The sequence below is a fragment of the Athene cunicularia genome, assembly GCF_003259725.1.
Source record: "Athene cunicularia isolate RWA chromosome Z unlocalized genomic scaffold, athCun1 chrZ_part1, whole genome shotgun sequence".
Lineage (NCBI taxonomy): Eukaryota > Metazoa > Chordata > Aves > Strigiformes > Strigidae > Athene > Athene cunicularia.
Genome location: NW_020799142.1, coordinates 13,274,433 through 13,301,093, shown reverse-complemented (window position 1 = coordinate 13,301,093; position 26,661 = coordinate 13,274,433). Strand labels below are relative to the sequence as shown.

Genomic DNA, 26,661 nt, shown 5'->3' with positions numbered 1-26,661 from the left:
ATTCCTTCTTGGTATCTATGTATATATATAGGCATTTAGGCAAATTTCACAAACATTTAACTACTTCAAAGCTTAGTGTTCTTTCTGTTACTGTTCAGGTCATTAGACCTGATGAATCTGAGGCTGCATTTAACACCATTTACATGAAATTTAAGTAACAAGAGAGAACTACAAATAAGTGTCATGACAAAGTATTACTGTTTCCTCTTGAAGAAAAGTGCAAATGTACTGAAGTATTTTTTATTACATTCTTGGCTTTACCTAAAGTATGTAGTGTGATAACATCATAAAATTGATAATATTACAATAAAGGCCATAGCCACAAATAATAGGATACATTTTCTTTGACAGGTGAGGTTCAACGCTCTCACAGGTAAACACACTTTTTCAGTGTGGCATAAACATCTACCCTTCTGTGAAACAACCCTGCTCACTTCCACTGTCTGGTTCTCCTGATTCACCTCTACTCCAGTAAGAAAAGTGATGATATGCAGTTTTGATCTACTGGTCATGACCTCTGTAGCTCCTCTACCTACATGAAGAGGTCTGTGGCATGGCTTCTTCAATTGGCAGTGGCTGTGCACTTAGAGGAGGGCCAAAGATTATGGTGCACATACCAGACAGATAAAACTGTTTAGCAGAGTTGCATGTGCAGCAGAAAAAAGAGTCATCACTAAGTTGTTGAAGTCTTCTCTAAATTTAAACAGCTCTACACTCATTTCATGGGTTTATGAATAAGTAATCTTCAAAAATGAAGGTTTTGGTAACAGTTCCATGTAGAAGATACAGTAAGAACTGAAAAATCTATTTATGGAAAGTTACACCGGATTTTACCATCTGCTCTTCTAAGAGTTATAATTACTATGCACTGCTTTTACATTCTGTTGTTATTTAATATTTGAAGGCTACTACCTTAATCTGGAAACATGACTTCTACATAAGAGTATGCAGCTGGATTGACATTATACCACACTATTTTTTTAGGAAGCTTTTATTTTTTTTAAACTTCATTTGACTTCTTGAGGAGTAAGAATAATCTCTAAAGGCAGATTATATCCTCAGGCATGCACAAAACACTTCCACCTCAGTATCACTATAATCTGTCCATAAATAACTTAGCATGTGTCCGATTAACAAAAAACCCCAAATAATCTCTTCCACCACAACTAGAAAACAACTAGCTAAACAATGCCACAGCCCCCTAGCCCTGCAACACTGTTCCCAATTATCAGTTTTATTTGCCCAGTTATACTGCCTTCTGGTAACAAACAGGGAAGCTAATAAATAATGGGAGAAACATTTTCTTTTTGTGGAGTATTTGCAAGTGATTTTCAATGCCACCTTTAGATGAATGCATTCTTTAGTCAGAAACAAATGGTGCTACTCTTTAACATAGCTCACTATCCTAATAACTTGAGATAGATTTTGGAATCGTTTCCTGGGAAAGTATTTCTAAACCAGTCAAAATTTTTCTGACAACCATTAACTACTGTAACCTTGTTAGAATTATGACATGAACTCCAATGTATATTTTATCAGGGAAGAATTTTAAATCATAACAACTAAACCAATTTCACCAAAAATCATTTCAAGGCACCCTTGTAACAAGCCCATACCAGTAAATGTATCAGATTTCAAAAACACTGTAACAGCACAAATTTACTGAACCAATTATCCAATCTAGGATAAAGGCTTATATTTTTCTCTAACCATCAAGTTAAATAAAGTCCCCTCTTCAGACAGCAGACCTGGCAACAACATCCTAAATCCTGCAAACAAAACAAAACAGTAAACTACAACCTTAAATTGCAGCTACTGTAAAATTAAGCCACATCCAGGACACCAGCAGCCACTAACTGCCTTGAAAGCCAGTCCAATCCTTCATAAAGTCCTGTACCACTTCGGGCATCACAACCCTGAATATACCAGCTACGGCCACAGCAGAGTTTGTGGAGACTCAGCAGTTCTGTGATTTCTTCCACTGAAAGTGCACCTGCTACATCCTGCAACAGAATCAGATACAAGACTCAATTATTCTTCTGTATTATGTTTGCAGCATTTTATTTTTAACCAATGGCTTACACTGAAGCTACATATCACATAAAAGCTTTCAAAACACAAAAGCCAAATAAAACAGTTGCACACTTACTACTTGTTACCATAAAATAAAAACTTGCTGTTGGACCTACTAAGCACTCTAGCATAACTTATTTTACCAACATTAAACATAAGGAAAACATATTTTCTGCTTTCCATATTACCATTCCCTACCCATGCAGAATCCCAATTCAGAAAGTTGGGATTTGATACCCAAACTGAGGAGTTACAGAGTGAAAAAAATAAGTACCTGCTTATTAGCAAAGATCAAGAGCAAGGCATCCCGCAACTCCTTCTCTGTTAATAATTTTGCAAGTTCACTGTGTGCTTCACTGACTCTGTCTCTGTGACTGCTATCAACAACAAACACCACCGCTATGAAAGAAAGATAGAAATGTTTTACACTTATTCAGATAAAAACTCTAAAATTAGCTTTCAACTTACACAATTCTTTTTTTCTAAGTTTTCTACATGAAGTTTCTCAGCAGCGCACAGCTTCAATTTCAAAGCCAGGACTGAGAATGCCTTACACACCTCTACACTTTTGACAAAAAACAGAATTAATCCTGAAACAAGGAAAAAAAACCCCTGAAATTCTTTGCCAAGTCTAACATAAAGGCTGTGATATTTTAACTACTTAGGTCTAAAAAAAGATTTACTATGTGTGGATTGATTATCTTAGTTTAAACCATTTCTTGTTCCAGTTTCCCTTAACTGACTGTAAAATCTACAGGTTCAGTCAAATAGGCACAGCTTCCTTCAGCTACAGACCACACAATCCAGAGAAGATTGTCATGGATCCGACACAGCAGCCATAGATTTTACTATCCACTACAGAAAACCACAAGATGCCAGAAACACTGGAGAGTCAGGAAGGGAAAGCTAGAGGACAGAATTTAAATGCATGATTTCTGCAATGAAAAAACCCCCAACACTGAAACTTAACAAAACTTACTGCAGGTATACACCAGGTTAACTGCTTAGATTTCTCTCCAACATACAATTCCTCAAAGCAGACATGATTCCATGCTACTGGTGGGGTTAAGTTTTAGGAGGACAACAGAAATCCCAGAATATGATTTATTAAACATTTGAAAAGATCAACAATGTAAAATGTTAAAAGTTTGGGATGAAGGCACAAAGTGGAGCACATAAACTAATGTTTGTCACTTCTAGTTATTTCAGAAAATTTTGAATCATTTAATGAAGAGGAACACCTTTCTAAACTGGAATAAACTATGGATGATTTACAGAAGGACAGCATGAATACCTAAGTCAGCACCATTTAGATCAATATTTTCAGAATCAGTAATCTAGTCTACAAACCAGATATTACACTGCAATAATAAGTCAGAAGTTACAGAACTTTGTAGAATTTTTTAAAGTTTTCTAAAGGCTCCTGAATGATATTAATGTCATATTTTGTTCCAAGTGCTATTTAAATTTCATACCTGGCAAGTACTACTTCTCACTATGCAAACTCTGGAATGCTGCACCTTGTCCGTGGTCAGCTAGAACCAGTTTAACAGAGATTCTAATTTTGTTTGGCTCCATGAACTGTCTGATGGATTTATGGACAATACACCTTTATCATACAGCAGACACTGTAACCAGCTGGATTGAAATTTCTTAGCTCGTCAATCTAGCAGCTGTACTTTGCATTAGATGAACAATTTTTTAGTTATTAATAATCTCTTTGCCTCTGAAATACAAGCTAGAAGACAAAATACAGTTAACAGTTGTATTAGTCTCACCTTGTGTATTGAGATAATAATGTTTCCACAAGGGCCTCAATTTGTGCTTCCCTCCTACATCCCAAATAGTAAACTTCAAATTCTTGTATTCCACTGTTTCAACATTAAAGCCTAGAATAAGAATATTACTTTATAATCTTGTTCTACATGAATATAAAATAATTAAATTTTACAGATAAGTCAAACACTCAAAAAAATCACTAAATTGTTGCTACTAACCTATTGTTGGAATTGGTTGCATGAATTCATCTTGCTTTAATTTAAACAAAATAGTTGTTTTGCCAGCTCCATCTAATCCTAGAGTGACAACTCGAATTTCCATTTTTGGTCCAATATGTACCCTGTTGTCCTGGAAGAAAGAGGATACACAAAACAAGAGCAAGTTAGGAAACTAAATTAGAAAACCCTTATGTTTAAGATACTTACCTTGTCACTATTTGTAAATGGTGGACTCCAAAACCAGATGTATTTAATGGATGGACTCCAAAATTATGAGGCACAATCACTAATCACCTCCAGCAATCATGCAAGCCAAAATATCCAATAATCTCTGTAGTGAACCTTTTAAACTTCTGCCCAAGTTATCACATGCCTTTTAGAAAGACAGCCAGTATGTCTATACTTGATAAAAGACAGCTAGTATGTCTATACTTGATAAAATTCTTTCATCATTCTTGGCTCAAACTGCTTGAGTTGTTCATAGCAATTAGTCAGAATTCTCTGACCAAAGGACTCTGTTGGTTTTGTAGCTTTTCCACTATGTTTTGTCACATTATTAATGCCCTCACCTACATAACTGCTTCCTTGCTGGAGGCTCAATAGCTATGCCTCTTTACCTCAAGCCACTTCCAAGCCTTTATCACATTACAACAGCAACATTATTAGCATTTAACAGCAATCTGAAATAGTGAAAAAAAACCAAAACAAAACAAAAACCAACCCTCAGGTCTTGCTTGGGGACAAGAAAAGAGCATCAACTTCCTATTTGTAGTTTAGACCTAGCTACCATGAGTATCGAACAAGCTGACACTAACACTGTGATCAAGTGGAATTACTAATATCAGCAAACTGTAAACTGTAAAATGAATAACGTAAACTAAGATTATTAGGTATCCCTGAAACATATTTTGAAGTACTTAGAAATGCTATCTTGATGAAATACCAGAGTTTCAGTCATCAGAAATATGTGGCAACACATTTGTTTTCTTGCCAATTCCAGACAGCACTGTACTGGGCAAGCAACACACAAAAATCTGTGTCTACACCACACAGCTTTTTATTTCTTCTTGCATTAGAAATGGTATTTATTGAGTGCAAAAATGCTATAACCTCTCCTGGTACAAGACCAACATGCACCAGTGTGACCGGATGTATAAACACCTACATCATGTGACTTAAGATACACAGATAAAAATATATACCCACACAGAGGATCCATTATATAGCTGGATATGTCATCATGACACGCAACTCCATTCTCTGCTCTGTCACAGATGAAGTAGTATACCACCAGAACAATCAGTACAGATTAATTTTAATCACCTTATGCTACTGCAATCTCCAAAGAGACTAAAACCACTTTGAGAAACTGCTTTCTAAAAATAAAAATGCAAACACTACAACACAAAAAGTCAGAAACATCACGATTGTAGGAGTGAGATCAAAGGTCCATGTAATCTAGAATGTTGTCTGAAACTAGGTAAAGGTGGATACATGTGAAAGTACAGGGAAAGCACATGGTGATAACTCCCCTAAACATCCTCTCTGTGTCTAACAGCTTGCAGCTCATGGACTTACTGAGCCAACAGTGCAGTTTCTGCAACTAACAGATCTTGATGATTCACCTATGAATCTGTCTGCTTCTTGAAGCCACAGACATTAATGGCCCAGAAGATCCTTGGCATAGATGTCCACAGGCTAACTATCTGTTGTGAAAAAGACTATTTGAATCTGCAAAATAAACTTGTACAAGCTGAGTAGTTTCAGGGCTACAGCATTGATACTACACAAGGCAGATACTCCAAAATCAAAAGGCTAACTGAATATCTGAGATTTGTAAAATAAGACATTGAGACTTATTTGCTTTTTAATAAATTTCCTCTAACTTATAGGTATTTGGATTCAGAGCCGAATCTGCCAAATTCAGTGACAACATTGCAACACAGCATGTTATCAGAAAGAGTTATCTCGTGGAGAAGAAAAACTTGTGTGCAGATGCTCAACAAATGTGTCAGCAGGAAAGGTGCAGGTAAAGAGAAAGAACACAAAAAAGTATGCAAAAGGCACTGAAGAGTCCAAAAAATGCCATGCTGAAGTAATTATTTTCACCTTACTTTAAGGTCACTGCTCTTTTTGTGAAAAATGACATTTGCTTTGGCACCTTTGTGATTCAGAATCTAAGCTTGAGAAGATTTCATAAAAATGCCAATTTGTCACAGGAGAAAAACAATAGGAGCCCCATTTCTCTCTAAAGAAAGTTGAGGTGTAGAAACACACTGGAAGACTTCCAGGTCCCCCAAGTCAAGTTCCATTTCAGATCTCCTATTGCAGCTTAACTGGCTGCAACCATTCTCTTTCCAAGTGCTCAGAAATTTGCAATCAAAATTTTCAGAGCCAGATGAACAGTTCCTAAAAGCAAAATCAGACATCCGAAATGCCCTCTCTGACTCAGTCCTGTGAGATGGCAGAATCAATTACTTCTGAATACACAGAATGCAACTCATCATTTGTGGAATATGAATGCTGATTCATTCATGGAACGATGGGAGTTTGCAGAAGAGGTCTCCCTGACTGGACTAAGTCTGGTCTCTCCTAAATAGGGAAGGGAGGGACAGAAGTGCTGCATTTATTGATCTGACAAGGCAGGTATTATATGGAAATTCAAACATACTGAAGTTACAAAACACATTATTTGGAAGAAATTTTATTTCTGACATCAACAAGAACTGGGACAGAATCCCCACAGAAGCATCCATTTCCTTATAATAAAAGCTTCAAAAGCAACAGTTAAATTCCCAGTTTCACCTCAGCAACAATATATACTATTCCACTTTCACCCATTCAGAACCAAAACTACCCCACAAGCCAAAGTACTTGTTCTTTACAGTTTCAAACTTGTTTACTCTCTTACATTAAAAATATCATCATTCTCAAACTCCAAATAAATTCATCCCTTTTAAAGAGTAGGTGGTATTAAAATTATATTAAAGCAATAAAAACAACCTACTTAAAAGATGAACTGTGTCTAAACTATCGGTGATTACAAAGCAACTGTAAGACAAATTTTCATTTACCAAATTAAAGGAAATACATTATTTTTAATATTATACACTGAAAGTTATAATAGCATTATTGCACTTAAAAATAGGTGTGCAATTTTCAGGAAATAATAAACATTTTGCGGAAGTTATGCTGTTATCATGAAAAAGCCAAAAATACATGGAAAAACAAGGGGTAGATTCCAGGTCTGAATTGAATGTACAATACATCAGGAATGTTTCCAAAGAAAGGCATTTCTAGAATTCACAAATACTGTCTTATACATTTAAAAGAAAGCAGCTAATGTTCAAAGGTACCAGTGCAGACAATATCAAACAAGCATTTCTCACATTGATTAGAACAGAACAGTGGTTTTGTTATTCAAATACCAGCGGGCACTCATGATATGATAAGACACTGTGGCTCAAAGTGATACTGAACAGCATAAATTCGCTCTAACAAAACCAGCATCATAATGAACATATATTATTACTGCTTTCTTTTAAATTACATTTGGGATAGCTGTACTTTCATGAGATTAAGAATACCTTTGTAAAAGTGACAGGTATGCTAGCATCCAGCTGTACATGATCTGCAAGTTCCGTAAATTGCTGCTGCTGTTTCTGTAATGTCTCTAGCAATCTTGTAATTTCCTGTCTGGCCAGCACTACTCTGCAGTCATCCTAAACGGAGAAAGAAAAGAAAAGAATGCCTTTCTTTTAGTAACTTATTTTAAATAACCAACCACACTGTTGACTGGAAATCAAGCATTTTAAATAGAAATACTCTAGTTAAAGAAACTCACATTTACAAAACAGAAGTATTCAAAATTCCTACACAAACGTGAAGGCCTTGTCATCCTTACTTAACAGATAATATATACTTAATTGATACTAAGGAGTTCTGTAGTTTTAAAAAACTTTTCCTTTGACCTCTCTTAGTCCTTTAGGAGTTAAGGCTATAAATTAGAAGATATAGTAAAGTAACATATAAAGATTTGTATCATTCATACATCATTTCAGCAACTGGAATAGAGCAGCTGCTTTGCAGCATACAGGAACACATAACACAAAGCTTAATATCCACCCACCAATGATGGTAACATTTGCATAGTCAAAAGTACATCTAAGCAAAGAGACACTAGCTCTAAACAAATTTAAAAACCAAGTACAAATAACACATTAATGAAGTAACTTTTCACACTCTGTTTACTGTTCACCACATATACTCTTAACTTCCTGCTGTCACTAAATCACTAAGTGAATAATGGATCAGATGCTCTCATATAGCCACTTTCTTCACACATTCAATATGTTGAATTACCCATATTACAAGTGCTACCAAAAATTATTTTTTCCTGCCAGCCTCATGTGACAACTATCTTCAAACACCTATACTGGTAATTGCAACTGCAAAGTCCTTTGTATAAATCTTGCATGCTTTTTGGTTCAGTTTCATCTCACCCTCCCACTAATTTCACAAACAACCAAAAATTACACCAGACGAGGGAACTATGCCATAGGATGTCCAGCAACTGGAAGACTTCATGCTTTTGTACTTATTATCCCTGCCTAATCCCCTCTGTAATGAATATTTCAATCTCATGTTATATCATTATTGTTTTAGCATTGGAAAAGAAATGCAGAGTAACATCTAACTTTTTCATTTGCACCCTAAACTTAATTCGCAGTTCCATGTACCTTGCCATATGTAACAGCTCACTTGCCAACCCACCTGTTGTAAAGTCTTTTCACAATGAAGGCAAGCTGTTGAAACCTGTGACAATAGGATGGTCATGTCTTCTTGCTGTTGCCGAAGCCATATCAACTTCTCTCTCACATGAGCATCAACAACACTAAGAGCCATTTCCTCCTGACGACAAAGGGTTTCATGAAGATCAGAAAAATAGGCTCGGACACATGAGCGAGCATTCTCTGCAGTCCCTGGTACCTAGTGTTGCAGTCAGGAGATCCAGATGATTAAGGACACCAGTTGATTCCAGAAGCACATTTTTCATTCTATTTCAGTTTCTAACTTAAGTTCACATCTCCTTGGCTACATCACAGTTCAAATCCCAGTGATACTGGAAGTCTTAACCAAACCTAAGACCAAGTTCCTCCAAGAAATTACTTCAATAATCAAGTAACTTACTTATATGTATACACACCTTACTAAAAATGACCAGGGAAAAACCTCAATAGCATCACAGCACCTGAAAACAGATGCAGTTGGTCACAGTTTTTCAGTACCGTACTAGCAGTTACACAGCTTTCCCTACTGCCTCCCTATTTCCATGCAGTCTAAAACCACTGCAATGACAAGTTCCCCTCTATCTGCCGGCTTAAGCCTCAATACCAACTTGATAGAGATAAGAACTTAAGGTCTTGTCTTATAAAAACTATGCATAATTTTCAAAGAAATTCCTTATCTTGGTTATTACAAAAAGGAAATATTCTGTGAAAAAAAAAAAAAAAGGCATACATGTTCAGTATGGGCCATTCCAACTCCATCTTCAACTATTTGTTCTCCTCCTTCTATATGCTGAACAATTCCAACTAGTTTTCTGGAATAATCTGAGATTTCTTCTGTGAAAGTTCTTATACAATGGGCCATGTCTAAAATGGACGCACGAATCTGGTTTGCTTCTGGTTCCAAGACAGAATGCTATAATTAAAAGCAGCATATCAAAGATTAATCATAAATAACTTCCTTAATAATATTTTCTATTTTACTACATATTCAATACATGCATGTGTGTATATACATATATATAGGAAAGAAAAGCAAGAATTTAAAACCATCTCGCAAGTTAAAATGCAATCAGGAGTTACAGATTATGCTGAGACTCTGATAGGCATATAGCAGTTACACAAATAATCACACAGATTTGTCTGTGTACCATAATCAATTATGAAAAAAGAAGGGTGGTTATACTGCCACCCACCACCAGGCACACCAGGTTGGGTGAGCCTACTGTTTGCATGATGAAAACAACTTTCAGAACTGGTGACTGAATGCTGTGAGAAGTTCAGAAAAGCAACGGATGAAGGGACTGTCCATCTTAACATACAAATAATTTATTGTTGTCTTAAAAACAAATTTTTTTTCTTGTAATTTTATCATAGCAGGTATCTGAAATGAAGGGAAAACAAAGGAACAGTATGCAGTTACCTCTATATAAGACATATCAAGAATCTACCCTCCTTTCTTCATAAGCTTTTGTACTTTCATTGGATAAATAATTATAAAAGCCACTCGATGGCATGACTAGAAACAGATTATTAGCAGTACCTTATGACCTTGATGCTTTCCATACTCTTTGCAGACACAACACATAAGAGGACTCGCCTGACAGCCCTCTTCTAAACAAACAAACTCAATAGCATGCACTTGGTGTTGAGAGCACATGGTCTTCTCATGAGGCTTATCAGCAAGAGGTACACGCCTGTGTTTTGCTAGTGTCTTTGTAGAATGAGTAAGCTGGGAACAATCTGCACACAGGTGAGTGGCACAGACAGTGCAATATACAGATGCAACGTGGGCTTCATCTTCATCGCAACGAATGCTACTCTAACAAAAAAAAAAAACAAAACAAAAACACAACTGAAGTTGTTAATATTGAATCCCAATAACTGAGAAAAATCAGAAAACTTGACAACAATATAAGCCCGCAAACAGACTTTCTTTAGAAATTACATAATAATAAATATTTGGATTATTTGAAAACTTGATTTTAAGTTCTCAATATATTTTTAAAAAACAAAACTCGGTTTCCTATACAGTCAACTCCATTAAATTATTCTGTAAGTGTTCAGTGATTTTATAAATCCAAACTTCAGTGGAAGTTGTAAAGGTTTGGAGGATAAAGTAATTCAGGTTCCACTAATTTCCTCCACAGCAGTCATTATATAAAAAAGAATTACAAAGTTACAGACAGACAAAACACCAGTGGACAGATACACACTTAGGACAGTTACCTATTCCTAGAATGGCACTTCATGATACTTTTTGAGTACCAGTTGTTAATACTGAAATGATTAAAGCAGATAGTTTTGATAATAAAGTACTATCACCTGATGTATTAATATTGAAGGACTATAAAAGGCAACAATGCAAGAAGAGCTGTAGTCTTTAGAAAGAGTTTCTAAGAAGTTTTAGAAAGCTGTCAACTCACTACAACTGAAATATCCAAATGAGTGACCTTTTGTAAAAATTTCAAAAGCCTAAAGAAAGGAAAAAGAGTATGCATGCTTGGCAATACCTTTTTGTTTTCTGCTTTAGTTAGTACAGATCAGCATTTAATTATGAAGCAATTAACTGAAGTCTTAATACTAGATATTGACAGAAAACAGCACTGTTAGTGAAATTACGTTTGGCAAAGAACTGACTTTATTTTTTTTATATATAAACAAAGATAACTTTAAGCAAATGTAACAAATTCTTGCTTTTTTTTTAAAACTCGATACCTCTCCAGATAGACCAATGGCTTCTTCTGCTGTCCCACACTGCCCAGCAGGCCCATTCTGCAACCGTTCCAAGAGTTCCAATAAAGCAAAATTCTTTTTCAAGCCCCAGACACCAGAATCTCCTATTTTTGAGGAAGAGTTAAAGGAAGGGGAAGAGAGGAAGAAAAACCTCAAGCAAATACCATCATGAAAAGTTCCACAAACCACGAGATTCTGACAAATGTTAAGAGCACATTAACCACAGTGATATTAACTAGAGATACCACTACTATTTTTTCTACATAAGCTCACACTACTCTTACATCCTCTTCTTCCCTTCCATCATGAAACAACTTAATATTTACACGAAATTTCCCTGCCAAAAAGACGCCAAGATTAAAAATTTACAAAAGTTCAGTAAAAACATTTGTAAAATAACTTGCAATATCTAACAACTAAACACAAACCCTAATGTTTATCATAAAAATATTCTACATACCTATGTACAGTGAGCTAGTTGCCCAGGACTACACCCAGACAGTTTTTGAAGATCTCCAAGAAGGAAGATACCACCAACTCTCTGGGCAACCTGTGCCAGAACCTGGTTATCCTCACAATCAAAATGGTTCCCTTATGTGCCGACAGAACTTCCTGTGTTTCAGTTTGTGCACACTGCCTCTAGTTCTGTCACTGAAAAAAGCCTTACTCTATCTTCTTTACACCCTCCCTTCAGATACTTGTTAAGTATCTCTCAGCCTTTCCTAATATGAGAGATGCTTCAGTCCATTATCTCACTGGCCTTTTGCTTCAGTATCTCGGCGTTTCTCTTGTACCGGGAAGTCTGAAACTGGACCCAGCACTCCAGGTGTGGCCTCAGCAGTACTGAGGACAGGTGAAGAATCACCACCCTGGACTTGCTGGCAACACTCTTCCTTATCAGCCCAGGATACCAGTAGCCTAACCAGCACCCCCAGGTCCTTTTCTGCAAAGCCACCCTCCAGCTTGTTGTCCCGTTCTCTTCTCTCATTCTCTTCCCAAATGAATTAGAATCACAGAATATCTTGAGTTGGAAGGGACCCATATGGACCACTGAGTCCAACTCCCTGCTCCTTGCAGGACTACCTAAAACTAAACCATATGACTAAGAGCATCATCCAGATGCAACTTGAACTCTGACAGGCTTGGTGCAGTGACCACTTGCCTGGGGAGCCTATTTCAACAACCAACCACTCTCTCTATTAAGAACCTTTTCTCAACATCCAACCTGAATTTTCCCCTATGCAGCTTCCTTCCATCTCTTCTTGCCTGATCGCTGGTTACCAAGGAGAGAGGATCATCACCTCCCTCTCTGCTGCCCCCCTTGACGAAGTTGTAGGCTGCAGTGAGGTCACCCCTTGGCATGAGTTGAACAAGCCAAGTTGAACAAGCCAAGTGACTTCAGCCGTTCCTCCTAGGTCTTGCCTTCAAGACCTTTCACCATCTTTGTTGTCCTCCTCTGGACACACTCTACCAGCCTGATGTCCTTCTTACATTGAGGCACCCCAAAGTGCACACGGTACTTGAGGTGGGCTGTACCAGTGCAGTGTAGAGGGGGACAATCACCTCCCTTGACCAGCCAGCTATGCTGTGCTTGATGCATCCCAGGACACAGCCAGCCCTTTTGGCTGCCAGGGCACACTGCTGACTCATATTCAACTTGCCATTGATGCAAACCCCCAGATCTCTTTCTGCAGAGCTGCTCTCCAGCCTCTTGTCCCCCAGTTCGTACATATAACCAGGATTACCCCAGGATTAAATGTCTCTCCTTTCTTTATGCTCCTATTTGTGAGGTGACTGACTTCGTCAAGCAATGGACCTATGCTATCTTTGATTCTCCTTTTGTTATTAACATATTTTAGAGAGCCCTTTCTGTTGTCCTTCACACTGCTGGACAGCTTGAACTGAATTAAGCTTTGGCCACAGGAATTTTGATCCTACAGTGGTGAACAGCATCTCCTGTGTTGCCTGTCCTTGTTTACAATGTCCGTACACTTTCCTTTTCCACCTAAGTTCTAGAAGAACCCTGCTCAGCGAAGCCAGCCTTCTGTCCTGCTTGCTTGACTTCCGACACTTTTGAATTGCCTGCTCCTGCACTCTTAAGAGACGGCTCTTATAAAGTAATTTACATGTAATGCAGAAAGCACCTAGCAACTTCCATCTCAGCAGAGCTGTTACACAGAAAACAAACATTTCAGTAGTATGCTATCAGATATTCCTCAAATGGGATATTTGCCATTTTCAAGGACTGAGTAAACAGAATCTAAGGTTATCCTCAATATACAACACCTAGAAAGTTACATTTGACTAACTGCAATAGGCTGACTACCATTGCTGAATCACAACTATATACTTCCAGAAATCAGGGACGACCAACTACAGACAGATGATCCAAGAATAGAGAGGCATTTTTAATAGAGCTTAGTGTTGAATTCACTATGAATTTCCAGAATGACTGTCACTTCTGGTTGTAGGTTTGGGTGTGGTTTTACTCTTCTTTAAAATCAGAGGCAGATCAACTTTTGAAGTTTTTTACTGCCCAAACTAAACACTTACTACTCCACAGTTCAGAATTAGTTTAACTCCTCATTGACACTAACAAGGCTGCTCAAAGAGTATCAATACATGCCAATCCAGATAGATCGTGTAATTATTTGCTAACAATTCCTAATTTGGAAGGGATAAGAAATGCAAGTGCTCTTTCCTCCTCCAGCCTCAATGCTACAATGAACTCTTTTGCTGTTGTCACAGGGATTTTACAACAATCTATCAAAATTGATAAACACAGATATATAAGCCAATCCTCATTAAAACCTCCAAACATCCTGTTTTCCTAAAAAAAAAAAATTAAAATAAATAAATCAGAGTTAACCCATGAATGACTATGATCGTGTAACATTTTTACCAGCTCAAGAAACAACAGATATGAGAACAAGGAGAAACTCAATAAATTACTTAATTATATCTAGCATCACTGCTGAATACTAACAGAACACTTCTTTGGTACACTCAAAGGAAGGCAAGATGTGGACACTAGTGTTGTGACATAATATTGCCCTTACCTCTTTGTCAGATGTTTACTTAAGTGTATAGAAGCTACTAACTTTAGGAAAAGAAACAGGGAGGTATTAATGCCTAGTAATACAGGAATAGCTTTGCGAAGAATGACAGAAAGCACATTACCAGCAGTGCCCAGGGTAGTGACAGATGTACACTTACATAGCTAAGAAGGTGTGTGGAAAAGTCACCTTGTATTTAAACAGAATCTGCAGGACCTGAAATTGTCTCATCTTGCTTTATGATGAAACTTCTGAACTTTGTTTGTAAGACAAGAAAAGGTTGCTGCAGTTACTTTTTAGAGTGTGGGACACCACACTTGGGCAAAATTTCATATGCATGCTGCTTTTGTAATTCAAGTATTTGCTTCACACTCCATGCAAACATACCCATCTAAGAATATGAACCAAACTTAAGTTGTCTGGTTCTCCTGAGTGTCACTTCATAACTGCTAAATTGTGCTGCCCTGTCATGGTCTAGTAGGCATATGCATCCCACGGATTTTATACAGATTAAGTCCTCCTCCTTCAGTACTGAGATTTATCAAACACTCCATAGATTTTGATGTATCATTAATGTGAAAGTGCTGTTCCAAATGAACAGAGACACACCAACTACTGTTAGTACCAGGCAGTTATGAGAACCAGCAAAACAAATTACCCACCCCAAACACTCACCTTTCACTGCTCCTCACCTTCGTACACACAGCTACAGAATAATCGGCATTTTCACGGTTCAAAGAATATGGATCTTGAGCTCCCACAGGAGCCTGGATTTGCAGCACAGAGAGTATACCCTGCTACAAAGGCTCTTTGTTCAAATACAGTCATCATGTAAAAGGCAATACTTTTTAAGAGCTAGATATGTTCCAATATTGTTTGTATGGAAGAGTAGAATACACAGTAGAAAAAGCAAACAAAACCCCCAAAACAAACAGATATGCAAGTCCTCCTATCATCAGCTCCAGCTTATTAAGAATTGCTCTTTGTACTGGTTTTGGCTGGGATTAATTTAATTATCTTCATAGTAGCTGGTATGGGGATATGAAAACAGGGATGATAACACTCATGTATTTTAGCTATTGCTGAGCAATGTTCACACAGCATTGAGGTCTTTTTCCACTTTTCACACTGCCCTGAGAGTGAGCAGGCTGGCGGTACATAAGAAGTTGGGAGACACAACTTGGATAGCTGACCCCAACTGACTACAAGGATATTCCATACCATATGGCATCACACGCAGCAATAAAAGCTGGGGTGAAGGAGGAGGAAGCCAGGGGGACATTCAGAGTTATAGCATTTGTCTTCCCAAGTAACTACTCAGGTGATGGAGCTCTGCTTTCCTGGAAATGGCTAAGCACCTGCCTACCAGTGGGAAGCAGTGAATAAATTTTTTATTTCGCATCGCTTGTGTGCACAGGTTTTGTTTTACCTATTAAACTGTCTTTATCTCAACCCACCTTTGCCATTCTGATTCTCCCACCTGTCTCACTTGCAGGCAAGTGAATGAGCAGCTGCGTGAGGCTGAGCTGCCCACCAGGGTTAAATCACAACATTCTCTTATACTCAAAGAGCCACAAAACAATAAAAATGAGACGGGCTTTTGGTCTTGAGACTTCAAAACTTGTTTGAAATACATGCAAGTGCTTTTACTACCTAGCAACATTTTTCCTGCAGTACTGCTTCAGGAGAAGGGCTGCATCACATGACTAGGCACAATTACATGGAAGACTGAAATGCTCACATACCAATTGTTTTCCCATTAAGGGAAGAAGAAGTAATTTCATGAGGTGCATGCCACATGGGGACAAAGCGAGAGCAACAACGCTATGGTACCTCTGAAGAGGGATGTGAACAGGAACCAACATACCTAAAGCGTAAACATAATTTGGGGTACCTTGCAGTTTTGCCACATGATATTTTCTCTCCTAAGCATTTTTACCCACAGTTTAAACCATCAACCATAATATTCTCAGTGGCCAAACTCAAAATAAAAGTGCCTCACAGAAAAAAGAGAGAGTTCAGAGTTTTCCTATAGCTATATATGTGAGTATATATAAGCTACTCTCCCCTCCAACAGCCTCAGCTGGTACAAAACAACACTATCTGTTTGCTTACCATTAAAAGACTATTAATTTTATAAAATCTGCTGTTTCTGGAAACACGCCTATCAAGGTACTGGTTAGTAACTTGGAAGCTAGGTATGAAGCAAGGGCATGTCAGTGCTCTCTGCAGTTATCAGTTCCACCGCAGAAGCCTTCTCCGATAGAGGTGGCATTACCAACATGCAATCTAATCTCACTGCAATCCACAAAATAAATTGTGAACAAAAGTAGTAGTATCTTAAATTTTGTTTGCAAACAACAGATGTTGACAGAGTTTACAGCAGTGATGATCTGGTCCTCCAGAATTACAGTTAGCACCAGGACAGTCATCTGCCTTGATATATTCTGACTTCAGAGCTTTATTTTTTTTAGCTCTAGCACTCCTAGCAGGATCACAGTGGTTTTTGTAACACAGAGCAAAGAAGAGTCATCACCTCTTACTACAAGTTGAAGAAATACAGAGTGCCATATCCACTTTTACACTCTAAATTATGCCAAATCAGTTTGTAAACAGAGTCTGGATTTGCTGAGACTGTAACTAGACAGATTTCTAGACACTAACTCAAAGAAAGCAAACCACAGAAAAATGGCTAGGTGGTTCTCCTCTACAGTGTTTAGAACAGCACCACCCCACAGCAAAGTGACTGTGCACAACCTTCAGTTACTACAGTAAACAAAATACAGTAACAATATAATGACTACAGATACTAATGTGGGCCTTGTATCTCCTGATTAGCCACTAATCCAGATACTCATTAATAGCAGAGCATATATGGATGTACATGCACCAAAAGGATAAATCTACTTATGAAACAAATTGTAGCAAATTAGCCTTTAAGCAAATATTGGATATGGCTGAGAGAGGAAGAAGCTGTTCAGTCATTATAGCATTTCTTACAAAACTATTTTATTCCATAGTTTTTAATATCTTATTAAAAAAAAACAAACAAACAAAAAAAAACCCAAACAAAAAAACCCAACAAACTAAGAAAGTTCTCTCCTCAGTTTACATTCTTGTACCAGATTTCAATCATGTTAGTTCTGTTCCATATCTGGCATGAAGACAAAGCCAAGCCAAGCCAGAAAAATCAAAGTAGAACTAATTTACCGAAATGTAACCAACAGAAAAGACAAGTCTGTAGGTATTCTGTGTTTATTTTCTAGTTCATAACTTAAAGCTGTCAGGAGAAACAAAGTTACATTGCTTTTACTAATTTTTTTTTAACTACATGTCCTGAGATTTTCTGATACATGTTAGTAAGCACCCTATAAAACATATATTACCATAAAGTCATGTTTCATTTCACTGGTATCTACCATGACTTTTACTTATTTGAGAAAATACATTTTGCTTTGTAAGAAGCAGCCACTTTGCTTCTTTTTACACTAAACCTACTGTAAAATTACTACGTATTCAACATACATATTTTCAACACATCTGATCAAGTATTTTATATTTAAAAACACTAAAAGACGAGTCTGGTAAATACATCCATTTAATCTCTCTGACTTTAGCTCAAATCCTGCTTTGGTCACAAATGAAAAAGAGTCCAGTGATCTCATCCTTGTGCCTAAAAGGGATGTTTGTGTCCATTACAATACCACTACACAACCTGACTGTCTTTTCTCAGAAGAAGAGTAAGACATGAACAGCAGGAAGCGTGTCAGCCAGGAATGAGACTGACAGGGAAGATACTAAGACTGACTCCAGCCAACAATACAAACGTCATTTTCAAAAGCATGAAGCAGAGCTGCTCAGCTAAAGTCAAAAGCCAGACACTCCGAAGCTGTAAATAAGCACATCTTTCCCAACAGTTCCCTGGTCCCATTTTTTAAAAAAAACCAAAAAACAACCAACAAAACATTAATCCAACACAGAAGAGAGAAAGCAGTTTGCAAGAAATGATTCAACTCTTATCCCAAACGAAAATATTTTAAGGAAAATGCTTTAAGAGGAGCCTCCTCTTCTACAAAGACCATTTTATAGATTTTCCCTTAAATATTCTGAGTCAACACAATCTCCAGAACATATGCCTTCAAAATTTTAGAAATGGAAAAAGCTTTTCCATTCTATCATTTTGGTTAAAGAATGTTAATCCAGTTGAAGAAAAACACTGTACAGTTCATATACCTTCAACACATATATACTCATTTAAAATTCTCCACTAAAAGATTAATCACAGGCAACTTCATCAAAGAACTCCCGAAAAAAACCCCCAAAATCTATGTTTAGTCTACTCTGTCAAGTAATATGGTTTGAGCAGGCTTTAGTCCTACCAGTTCATTAATAAGTATTTTCTCTTATAGTATTTTTCCATGAACTATTAGTGTATCTTTCTAAGCATGTAAACGACGTCTTGTCAATTTTCACTTGCAGACTCCGTATTTCTGGAAACTCTGATTGACAAAGTACTCTAACCCTGCCTTCCCATATAGTTTATATTTATATTTATATTTATATTTATATTTATATTTATATTTAGGGGGGGGGGGGTTAAGAGACAGACAAGTAAATTTAAACCATGTCCACTTCAGAAGGGAGAAAATACAGCCACATCTGTACACATATAGATTCCTCAGTATTTCTTTCAAAAAGTTCCCAAGATGCCTTAGGAAAACTTGGACTAAGATAGGATTAAGTGATTTACTAATAAGAGCAAAGGAAAACAAGCAAGTCTATCTGCTGAACTGTACAGGTCAAACAACCATCTAAAAGCATCCGTAAAATCCACAGTTACTGATTAAGAAACTTTGTTCAATACAGGTAGCTTTATATCCTGATTATACAGTTCTCCTTTCAACAGAACTTTCTCTTGGCAGCAATCCTATAATCTAGATTTAGATACTACACAGCTTCCTGAGACTACTTCATTAAATGGCAGAATGGCAGCTGCAGAAATGGGTGAAAAACAGAGATTGTTTTCTCACATGCCCTGAAATAGAGGGGAGGGAAGGATGAGAAGTTCCCCCGATCCAGAGTTGCTGGTATTTCTTTTCCTGACCCCTATTTCCATGAAAGCATCCCACAGAATGCCTGCGTATTCTTCTCAGTTTGATCTGCAGTCTAGCAGATTCTCTTACTGCAAAGTAAATACTTATTCAAGGGAATTTAAGAGTTAAATATTTCTTTCATGGATTACTATATTAGAAATCTCCTCATCTTAAGATTCTCCTCTTTCCAACAGCTGTTTTACCCTGTACTATTCAAAACTGCTTAAGTCAGTTCTGTTAACAAATTCTTCTTGGTACAAATTCTTCTGATAACTAATCTTCTCTGTAACCCTATGTTAAATAGGAAATTCCTTTTCTGAAGGAATTAATAGCATGTGTCATCTTTTGCCTAAAATAAACTTCCACTGTTGGATAAAAGCTGTATCTTATCCTTTCAAATGCTGTCAAGATACTCCTACAGTAGGGGAATTCCTGTTGATAAGCTGTCACTATCAGTTATTGCATATATAGAATTACATTTTTTTTAAAAAGGGTAGTTATCACCAACACTTCCCTCTATATCGCTTCATCCAGACAAATCTGTTTGTCAAAGAAACTACCTATTCAATTGCATGGTTTATATAGCATTTAAAACAGCAGTAAATTAATACCTATTCAGGAACCTGTAGACACTAATTTAAAATTAGTCTTTTTGTAAATATAGGTGTACAGAAAGACTTTAGGTTATAAGCTTGCAAGTCTAGGTTCAAGAAGAAAAAGATAAAAATCTTTACTTTCCTTTTACTAAGATATCTATTTTACTAGTGCATAATAGTGCTATGAAGTTCTCCAAATGAAAAGAAACACTGTGCATTCATTACTTGGAAATATTATCACTGAGTGGAGAAACTGTATCTAGAATTACCTTCTAGATATCCTTGGCTGACAGGTTTTAAGAACTTTAGATTACATTTTCTTACCTAGTTCAGTAACTTGTCGATCAAAAGGACAACGAACTGCTCTGCCATGAAGGGGAAGCCGGGTAAGACAGTCATGGCAGACAGTATGGCCACATAAAAGCAGCCGGGGAACTTTGTCACCTTGCAAAGAAAACACATCTTCACAGACTCCACACTCAAGAACCTATAATTTAAAAAGAGATCATATTTGGTTTTGAGCTGATAAAAAAGCAAAGCTTCATACCGTAAGCCATATGAAACTGTCTGTATTACAGAAGTTCCTACAGTCACAGCAAATAGGCTGGGTCATTAGTTTCACTTTGTACACACAAATAATGATCATACCAATGATATTTAAAACTCAAATAAATAGACATGAACAGAATATTTTAACTCTTCAGAGTCCCACTGGATAAGCACCAGTTCTTGCCCACTTCACTTAATGCAATGCCACAAGAAAAGCCCTGGTCAAGTGGCACGACCAAGTAAACAGAAACGTTCTCACACGAAAAGAAAACGGAGGGCAAGACACTGCCAAAACTGGCCATCAGCCGTTGGAGAAAATTTTCCATTCATAGCTGATGCACATCAGAAGGTCAGTCATACCAAGTTAGACGTTTATGAAGCTACAAATGCAGCACCCAAGTAGCAGGAACAAACAGCAGGGGACTGGAAGATATTAAACCCCTAATAAAAAGTGAAATTGACCGTCATCTAGAAAGAAAAAAACCTCACCCAACAATCCGTAAGACAACAGCGTCAACTAACCACCTCAGGGAGCTGGGCGTTAGTTTTCTCCGAGACTGCTCCTCTTCGGGGCAGTCACCCCTCCCCTCACGCTGAGACCTCCCGCCTCGCAGCCCGCGCCGGGGCACCCCACGGCAGCGCGGCTCCGCACGGCCGAGGCTCAGATGGGTAAAGTAGTGCAAGTGTGTAGATGATTTCAAAGCCCATCTTCTGCCCATTTACTAGTTTTACAACACTCCTGGAGAGAGTTTTTAATGGTGTCTGCATGTCACAGTAAAACCTGTTAACCATAATTCAGAGATCAGCAAGCCGTTTTTCATACACGTACACACGCAAAATAAAGTCCAAAAACTGAGAACACAAACATCATCAGCTGACATTATAAATGCATTTTGATAGTAATTAATTAAAAGCAAAAAGCTTTTCTTTTGTAAGAAACCAGTAAAATCCTTAGGCTTGTATTGAATTTGGTGCAGTGGCTGCAGATTTTGGAAAAGAAGTAAGAAAAGTATCAACGTTTATTTGCATTGTGACTATTTTAAACAAAATCTTGACAGTGTCATTGTATATTGCTGATCTCTGGCTGAGAATCTGAAGTGATTGCAGAATTGTTAGGAAGGAAAAAACAGAAGAGCAAGAGAGTGCATGTTAAGTTAATGTTTCATAGTAGAATTCGAAGTTCCCCTCCCCCCTTAATATAATCTTTGTATGAAAGAAATCAACTGTGTATAAAATTATTGTCTTTAAAGACTTAATGAGTCTTTTAGTTATTCAAATAGTCTGATAAATTAAGCAGTTATCTGGTCCGTAAGGACTGAAAGGATGTCTGCATGTATTGCTCAGAAGCTTTGAGACTAAAAGTGTACGTCTAGTTCTGATATGAAATGGAAGCAGACAAATTTGCCTATAGCGTTTCCCTTTTAACCTGTGACTTAAAAACTGCATTACTGGTCAGTACCATTTCAGGAAGGATTTTTGTAAAACACACATTGTTTTCTGGTTGCTTGGTGTGCCCTGGCTTAAAAAGTTGAAGTGTAGGAGGAAAACACTTTTTGAAAAAACAGAGTTGTCTGGTACATTTGTCTGGTAAAGTGTAGCAGTAATTTTATGTCTTTGAATATGCATCCAGCACTATAGCAAGATTAATGACAGATGGATGCCAAGTGTGAGATGTTGACAGTAGAAGAATATTCCTGGAAAAGACGGTGTTGAGTAAACTGCATGCATATGGATGTTAGCGTACTGAAGTTACACTGGTAATGATGGCATACAGTCACTAATGTTCAGCCTGGATAAAGTAGAATGTTCTGATATATAGATAGATAGATAGATAGATAGATAGATAGATAGATAGATATATGGGGCTTATTTTTACTACATGCTGCTTTTTTTGTAAAAGATCCTAGCAATATTTTTCTTAATATGGTAGTATATTTTTTTTTTTATAATACTTCCACTTTAGGTCCTGTTTTCTACTGATCTTTGCAGCACGAGGCAAGGAAATTCTTGTAAATAAGATGTTTCAGTCTAAATTTGAGAATCCTAGCCAAGAGACTGTTCCTTTTCCTAAGAATAACTGGATTCCTACTGTACAAGCATGGAAGTGGTCTTGCATTATCGACCACATCAGAGAGATCTAATAAAACTGCAGAAATTTGCAGAAGCAGCAGTGAAGGAGTTTCCCATTCGCCAGTTACCAAGATTTACACCCTGGTTTCCAAATGATTTATACAGACTTCCCCTCAAACCAAAAAAGAGTCCACCTGTTATTTCTTGTGAGGAAGCAGAAGAATTGAAACAACGTTTTACACCTTCAGAGTATGTCACAGGATCTCCTGATTATGACTGCACAAAAAATCTCCTTGAGTTTCAGACTGACATGAAACTTGGGCAGACTTTAATCCAAGCACAAACTATTCACAGACCAATTAAGTTGGAGAATCCAGGACAACCACCACCTAATGGACAACAAAAATTGAAAAGGTCTTGGAGTGTCTCTCTCCCTAGCCCTCAGCTTAAAGAAAAGATTCTTCCTTTATCTCAAGAACTGCAAAGTAATTTGGAAAGACTAAAACTGCATGCATTTTATAGAGCAAAGTGGACAATTGAACAGTCTATTTGTAATAATCAAAATTTGGAGGACATCTGGATAAAATTGAATAGACTCATCAAGCAGAACGAATTGCCATCTTGCAATGCTACTATCCAAAGATCTGTGGGACAGATATGGATTTTCTGTGATATACTATACTGTGAATATGTTAGAAATATTCTTAGGGAAAAGCTTAGCCTTACTGATAAAATGAATTTGCTTGTACATAAATTTGGAATTATATTTAGTTTATAATCATAAGGTAGAGTTTCCTAATAAAATTGCTGTCTGAAGTACTAGAGTTTTTAAGCAGCATAGAATATACAAACTTTAGGACACTGATGAATTAATGAGCAGAAAACCACTTAATATTGCTACAGGTTTTTTTAACCGTAATAATATATTTATTAACTTTGTTTTGCCAGGAGATTTATCAATGGTTTCTGTTAAGATTACTAAGTTTCTGTTTGGCTTAGAATTGCATTTTGTAGCTTTTCTCTACCTCAGTGGTTTAAAGGAGAAAAATCAAACTAAAAATTCCAGACTATTATAGCAAGTTTTGTCAGATAATAAAATTTATGCTTTCACTCAAACAACATACATCTTCACTGTGCTTCTTTGAAATGAGGAGAAGGAAAAGTATTTTAAAGTGAGTTGTTATAAAGGGTCTGTGATTATTATTGACACCAAGGCTTTCAAGATCTGATTTTATTTCCTGAAAGTAGAGTCAGGGAGGAGGTTTGAATTGAAGGCATAGTACTCCGCATGAAATACAAACTTACTGTCTATTGCATGTGTATGCTGTCTTGGTAACATTACCTGTATTTTCTCAGAAAAACTAATTAAAGCTTCAGTGGAAGCTGAAGAATAATGAACAACTTATCATTTGCTGTTTTATGACTTTGTTAGTAAGATTTTTTTCCTGATGTTACTGGTGGTTTATCTCTAATTATATTTGAGAACAAGAAAGCGCTGATTGCCAGCTACAGGTCAGGAAATTAAGAAAACAGACTTCTATCTGTAAACCTCTATTTGTTGTCTGTATGGAAGGTAAAGGTCTCTGAGGATTTGAATGTGTTTTACTGTGATAAAAGGCTGGGATCAGCATGACCTTTTGTCAGCTGAGAAAATAGAATGTTTCAAGGTCATGCTGTCCCTGCTCAATTCAGTGTTTGAAGGGTCGGCAGAACAGTTGAACTGGAATCGATATGACTGCAAGGGTGTGAATTTCTCTGAGGCACCCCTTACTATCTCCAGATAAATTTGCTGTAGCTGGAGGTCAAGGGCTGTGGCATCTGGAAAAGGGGGAAAATAGGTGAATGGTATTTGTAGATTGTGAGATTATCATTAGCACTGATCATAAATAAAAGTGTACATAAGCATAATGGAGATCCCCCTGTGTAAAAACAAAATAGAATCCCCTTGGGCTTTTACTTATATTTTTATTTTACATGTTGGAATAATGACATTTTATTATAGGCATTACATATATTTTTGTAGTTTAAAATTAAGAATATTGCTCAGTTTGGATCATTGACGTGAATTTTCTAAACTTTAGATAAATGTTAAGGGGGATTTATATTGACATTTAGGGTGTTTCTGAAATGTAATATTACCACTATGCAAAACTGATGTAAAATGCTGTGTAGAGTAACTGAGCATCATTATTGGTTTTAAAGTTTATATAGCCAAGTTATTTCACTGAAATTGTTTTTCTGAACTTACACAAATTAGTAACAAAAGTTTCTTTGTGCATCAGCATTTTTAAAGATGTAGAGAAGTAGAATGCATTGTGATTTTGGTTTTCTTTAATGTTGTATTCTGTGTCTAGGATCTAAGAAGAAAGCAGATGAGAAGTTGTCCTGCAAAGATACAATATTTTCTAATATTAATTTAGTAATCCTATTAAATATGATAATTTTCATTTTTAAGCTATTTATGTTTTGACTTCATTCCATGATCTATATTTATGGTTCTAAACATGACTACACTTGATCTGTAACTGTTCTTTTAGAAACAGTGAGCAAGTACTAGTTTATATGGTCTTACTGTAGACTTGAAAAAAATTAGGTAACCGTCAATAATACAGTCCCACCATATTTATTTAATATATCAACAAAAGAGCTAAACAAACATTTGATAAACAGAGAGATTGATGTTCGCTGTTCAGTGGTAGCTGTCAGCTTTCTGCTGCTTTGGGTTGCTTGTATGTAAATAATGATCCCCACACTGCTAGCTGTTAGCACTCTAGCTGGATAACTGTCATGTAATAAAAACTAAACACAACATTTGGTTTCTCTGTGGAATTATTACGGTCTTGGTTAACACCAGTGTACAAACTGAAACCCAGAATTTCATTTTGAACTGTTCCAGAAATGCTTAGTTCATATGCATGTATAAATCAGTATTTATATTTTTCATTTTCAGTGTTGAATCTGGTTCTTCATGTATTGTGTTTTGTATATTCGGTGACTTTTTATTTACCTCGTGGTTCTAAGCCTTCAGAGGTCATATTTTTCAACTTTTCACCATAACAAAGAGAATGTGTCACCTTTTTTACCTGAAAACAGATTTATTTATGTCAATGCTAGCTTGCATAGGTCTGCTCTATAGTAGTTTAAGTTCTTGTGAACCAATACAGCTCACTACACCGGAATTTATATTGAAATTACTTAATATTTTACATGACTGGAAATAGTAAATATTGACCAGACATATAAAATGTACAAAAGATGTAAAGAAAAAAGCACAATACATCTGTCAGTTGCAATCAGGTTTATTTTTTATTTTTAGTTTTTCTGAAATGATATGGGTTTATGTTTCTTAAGTTTCAAAGCAAAGCAAGTCAGGGATTTTTGCATCTTCAGATCAATACCTAAGGTTACAAATGCTCAACTTTGTTTCTTGAGAAGCTAGATGCAAGATTAGGACCTTTGGTTTATATGAAGATGGAATTATTTTAAGATGCTTAGATCTGTAATACAAATAATGTCATTTTGAGGATTCTTGAGTTAAAAGAGCCACTGAAAATACCACTTTCTTGAAGTAGAGGGGTTTTAATAGCAAGATCTGAATGATTTTGATTTCATCAGTATCATTAAAATAGGGTTTTTGTGTGTTCCTGAGGCTTTTGTAATGGTTTTGCTGGTTTGAGTTTAAAGTTTGTGACAAAAAGAAACAG

General features: G+C 36.7%; 2 protein-coding genes across 4 annotated transcripts; one reads left to right on the top strand and one right to left on the bottom strand.

Annotated features, from left to right (window-relative positions):
- Positions 1–1,756: 1,756 nt before the first annotated feature.
- Positions 1,757–21,511, bottom strand: TRIM23 (tripartite motif containing 23). Of its 3 annotated transcripts, none has more exons than XM_026865317.1 (11): positions 21,413–21,511; positions 20,663–20,825; positions 11,576–11,697; positions 10,401–10,674; positions 9,591–9,773; positions 8,844–9,059; positions 7,658–7,792; positions 4,071–4,200; positions 3,852–3,962; positions 2,348–2,472; positions 1,757–2,003 (listed from the first exon to the last, which is right to left on the bottom strand). In XM_026865317.1, the coding sequence occupies exons 3-11, from the start codon at positions 11,629–11,631 to the stop codon at positions 1,824–1,826; spliced, it is 1,410 nt and encodes a 469-aa protein (XP_026721118.1). In that variant the 5' UTR covers positions 11,632–11,697; positions 20,663–20,825; positions 21,413–21,511; the 3' UTR covers positions 1,757–1,823. The 3 variants fall into 3 exon arrangements, with proteins under 3 accessions (XP_026721118.1, XP_026721117.1, XP_026721119.1); XM_026865316.1 differs by having other exon boundaries at positions 21,377–21,497; XM_026865318.1 differs by having other exon boundaries at positions 10,401–10,679; positions 21,377–21,495.
- A 1,227-nt stretch (positions 21,512–22,738) lies between these two features.
- On the top strand, positions 22,739–26,224 carry LOC113489539 (shieldin complex subunit 3-like). The gene has a single exon (XM_026865319.1). It carries the CDS (start codon positions 22,986–22,988, stop codon positions 23,733–23,735), a length of 750 nt encoding a protein of 249 aa, XP_026721120.1. The 5' UTR covers positions 22,739–22,985; the 3' UTR covers positions 23,736–26,224.
- Positions 26,225–26,661: the final 437 nt, after the last annotated feature.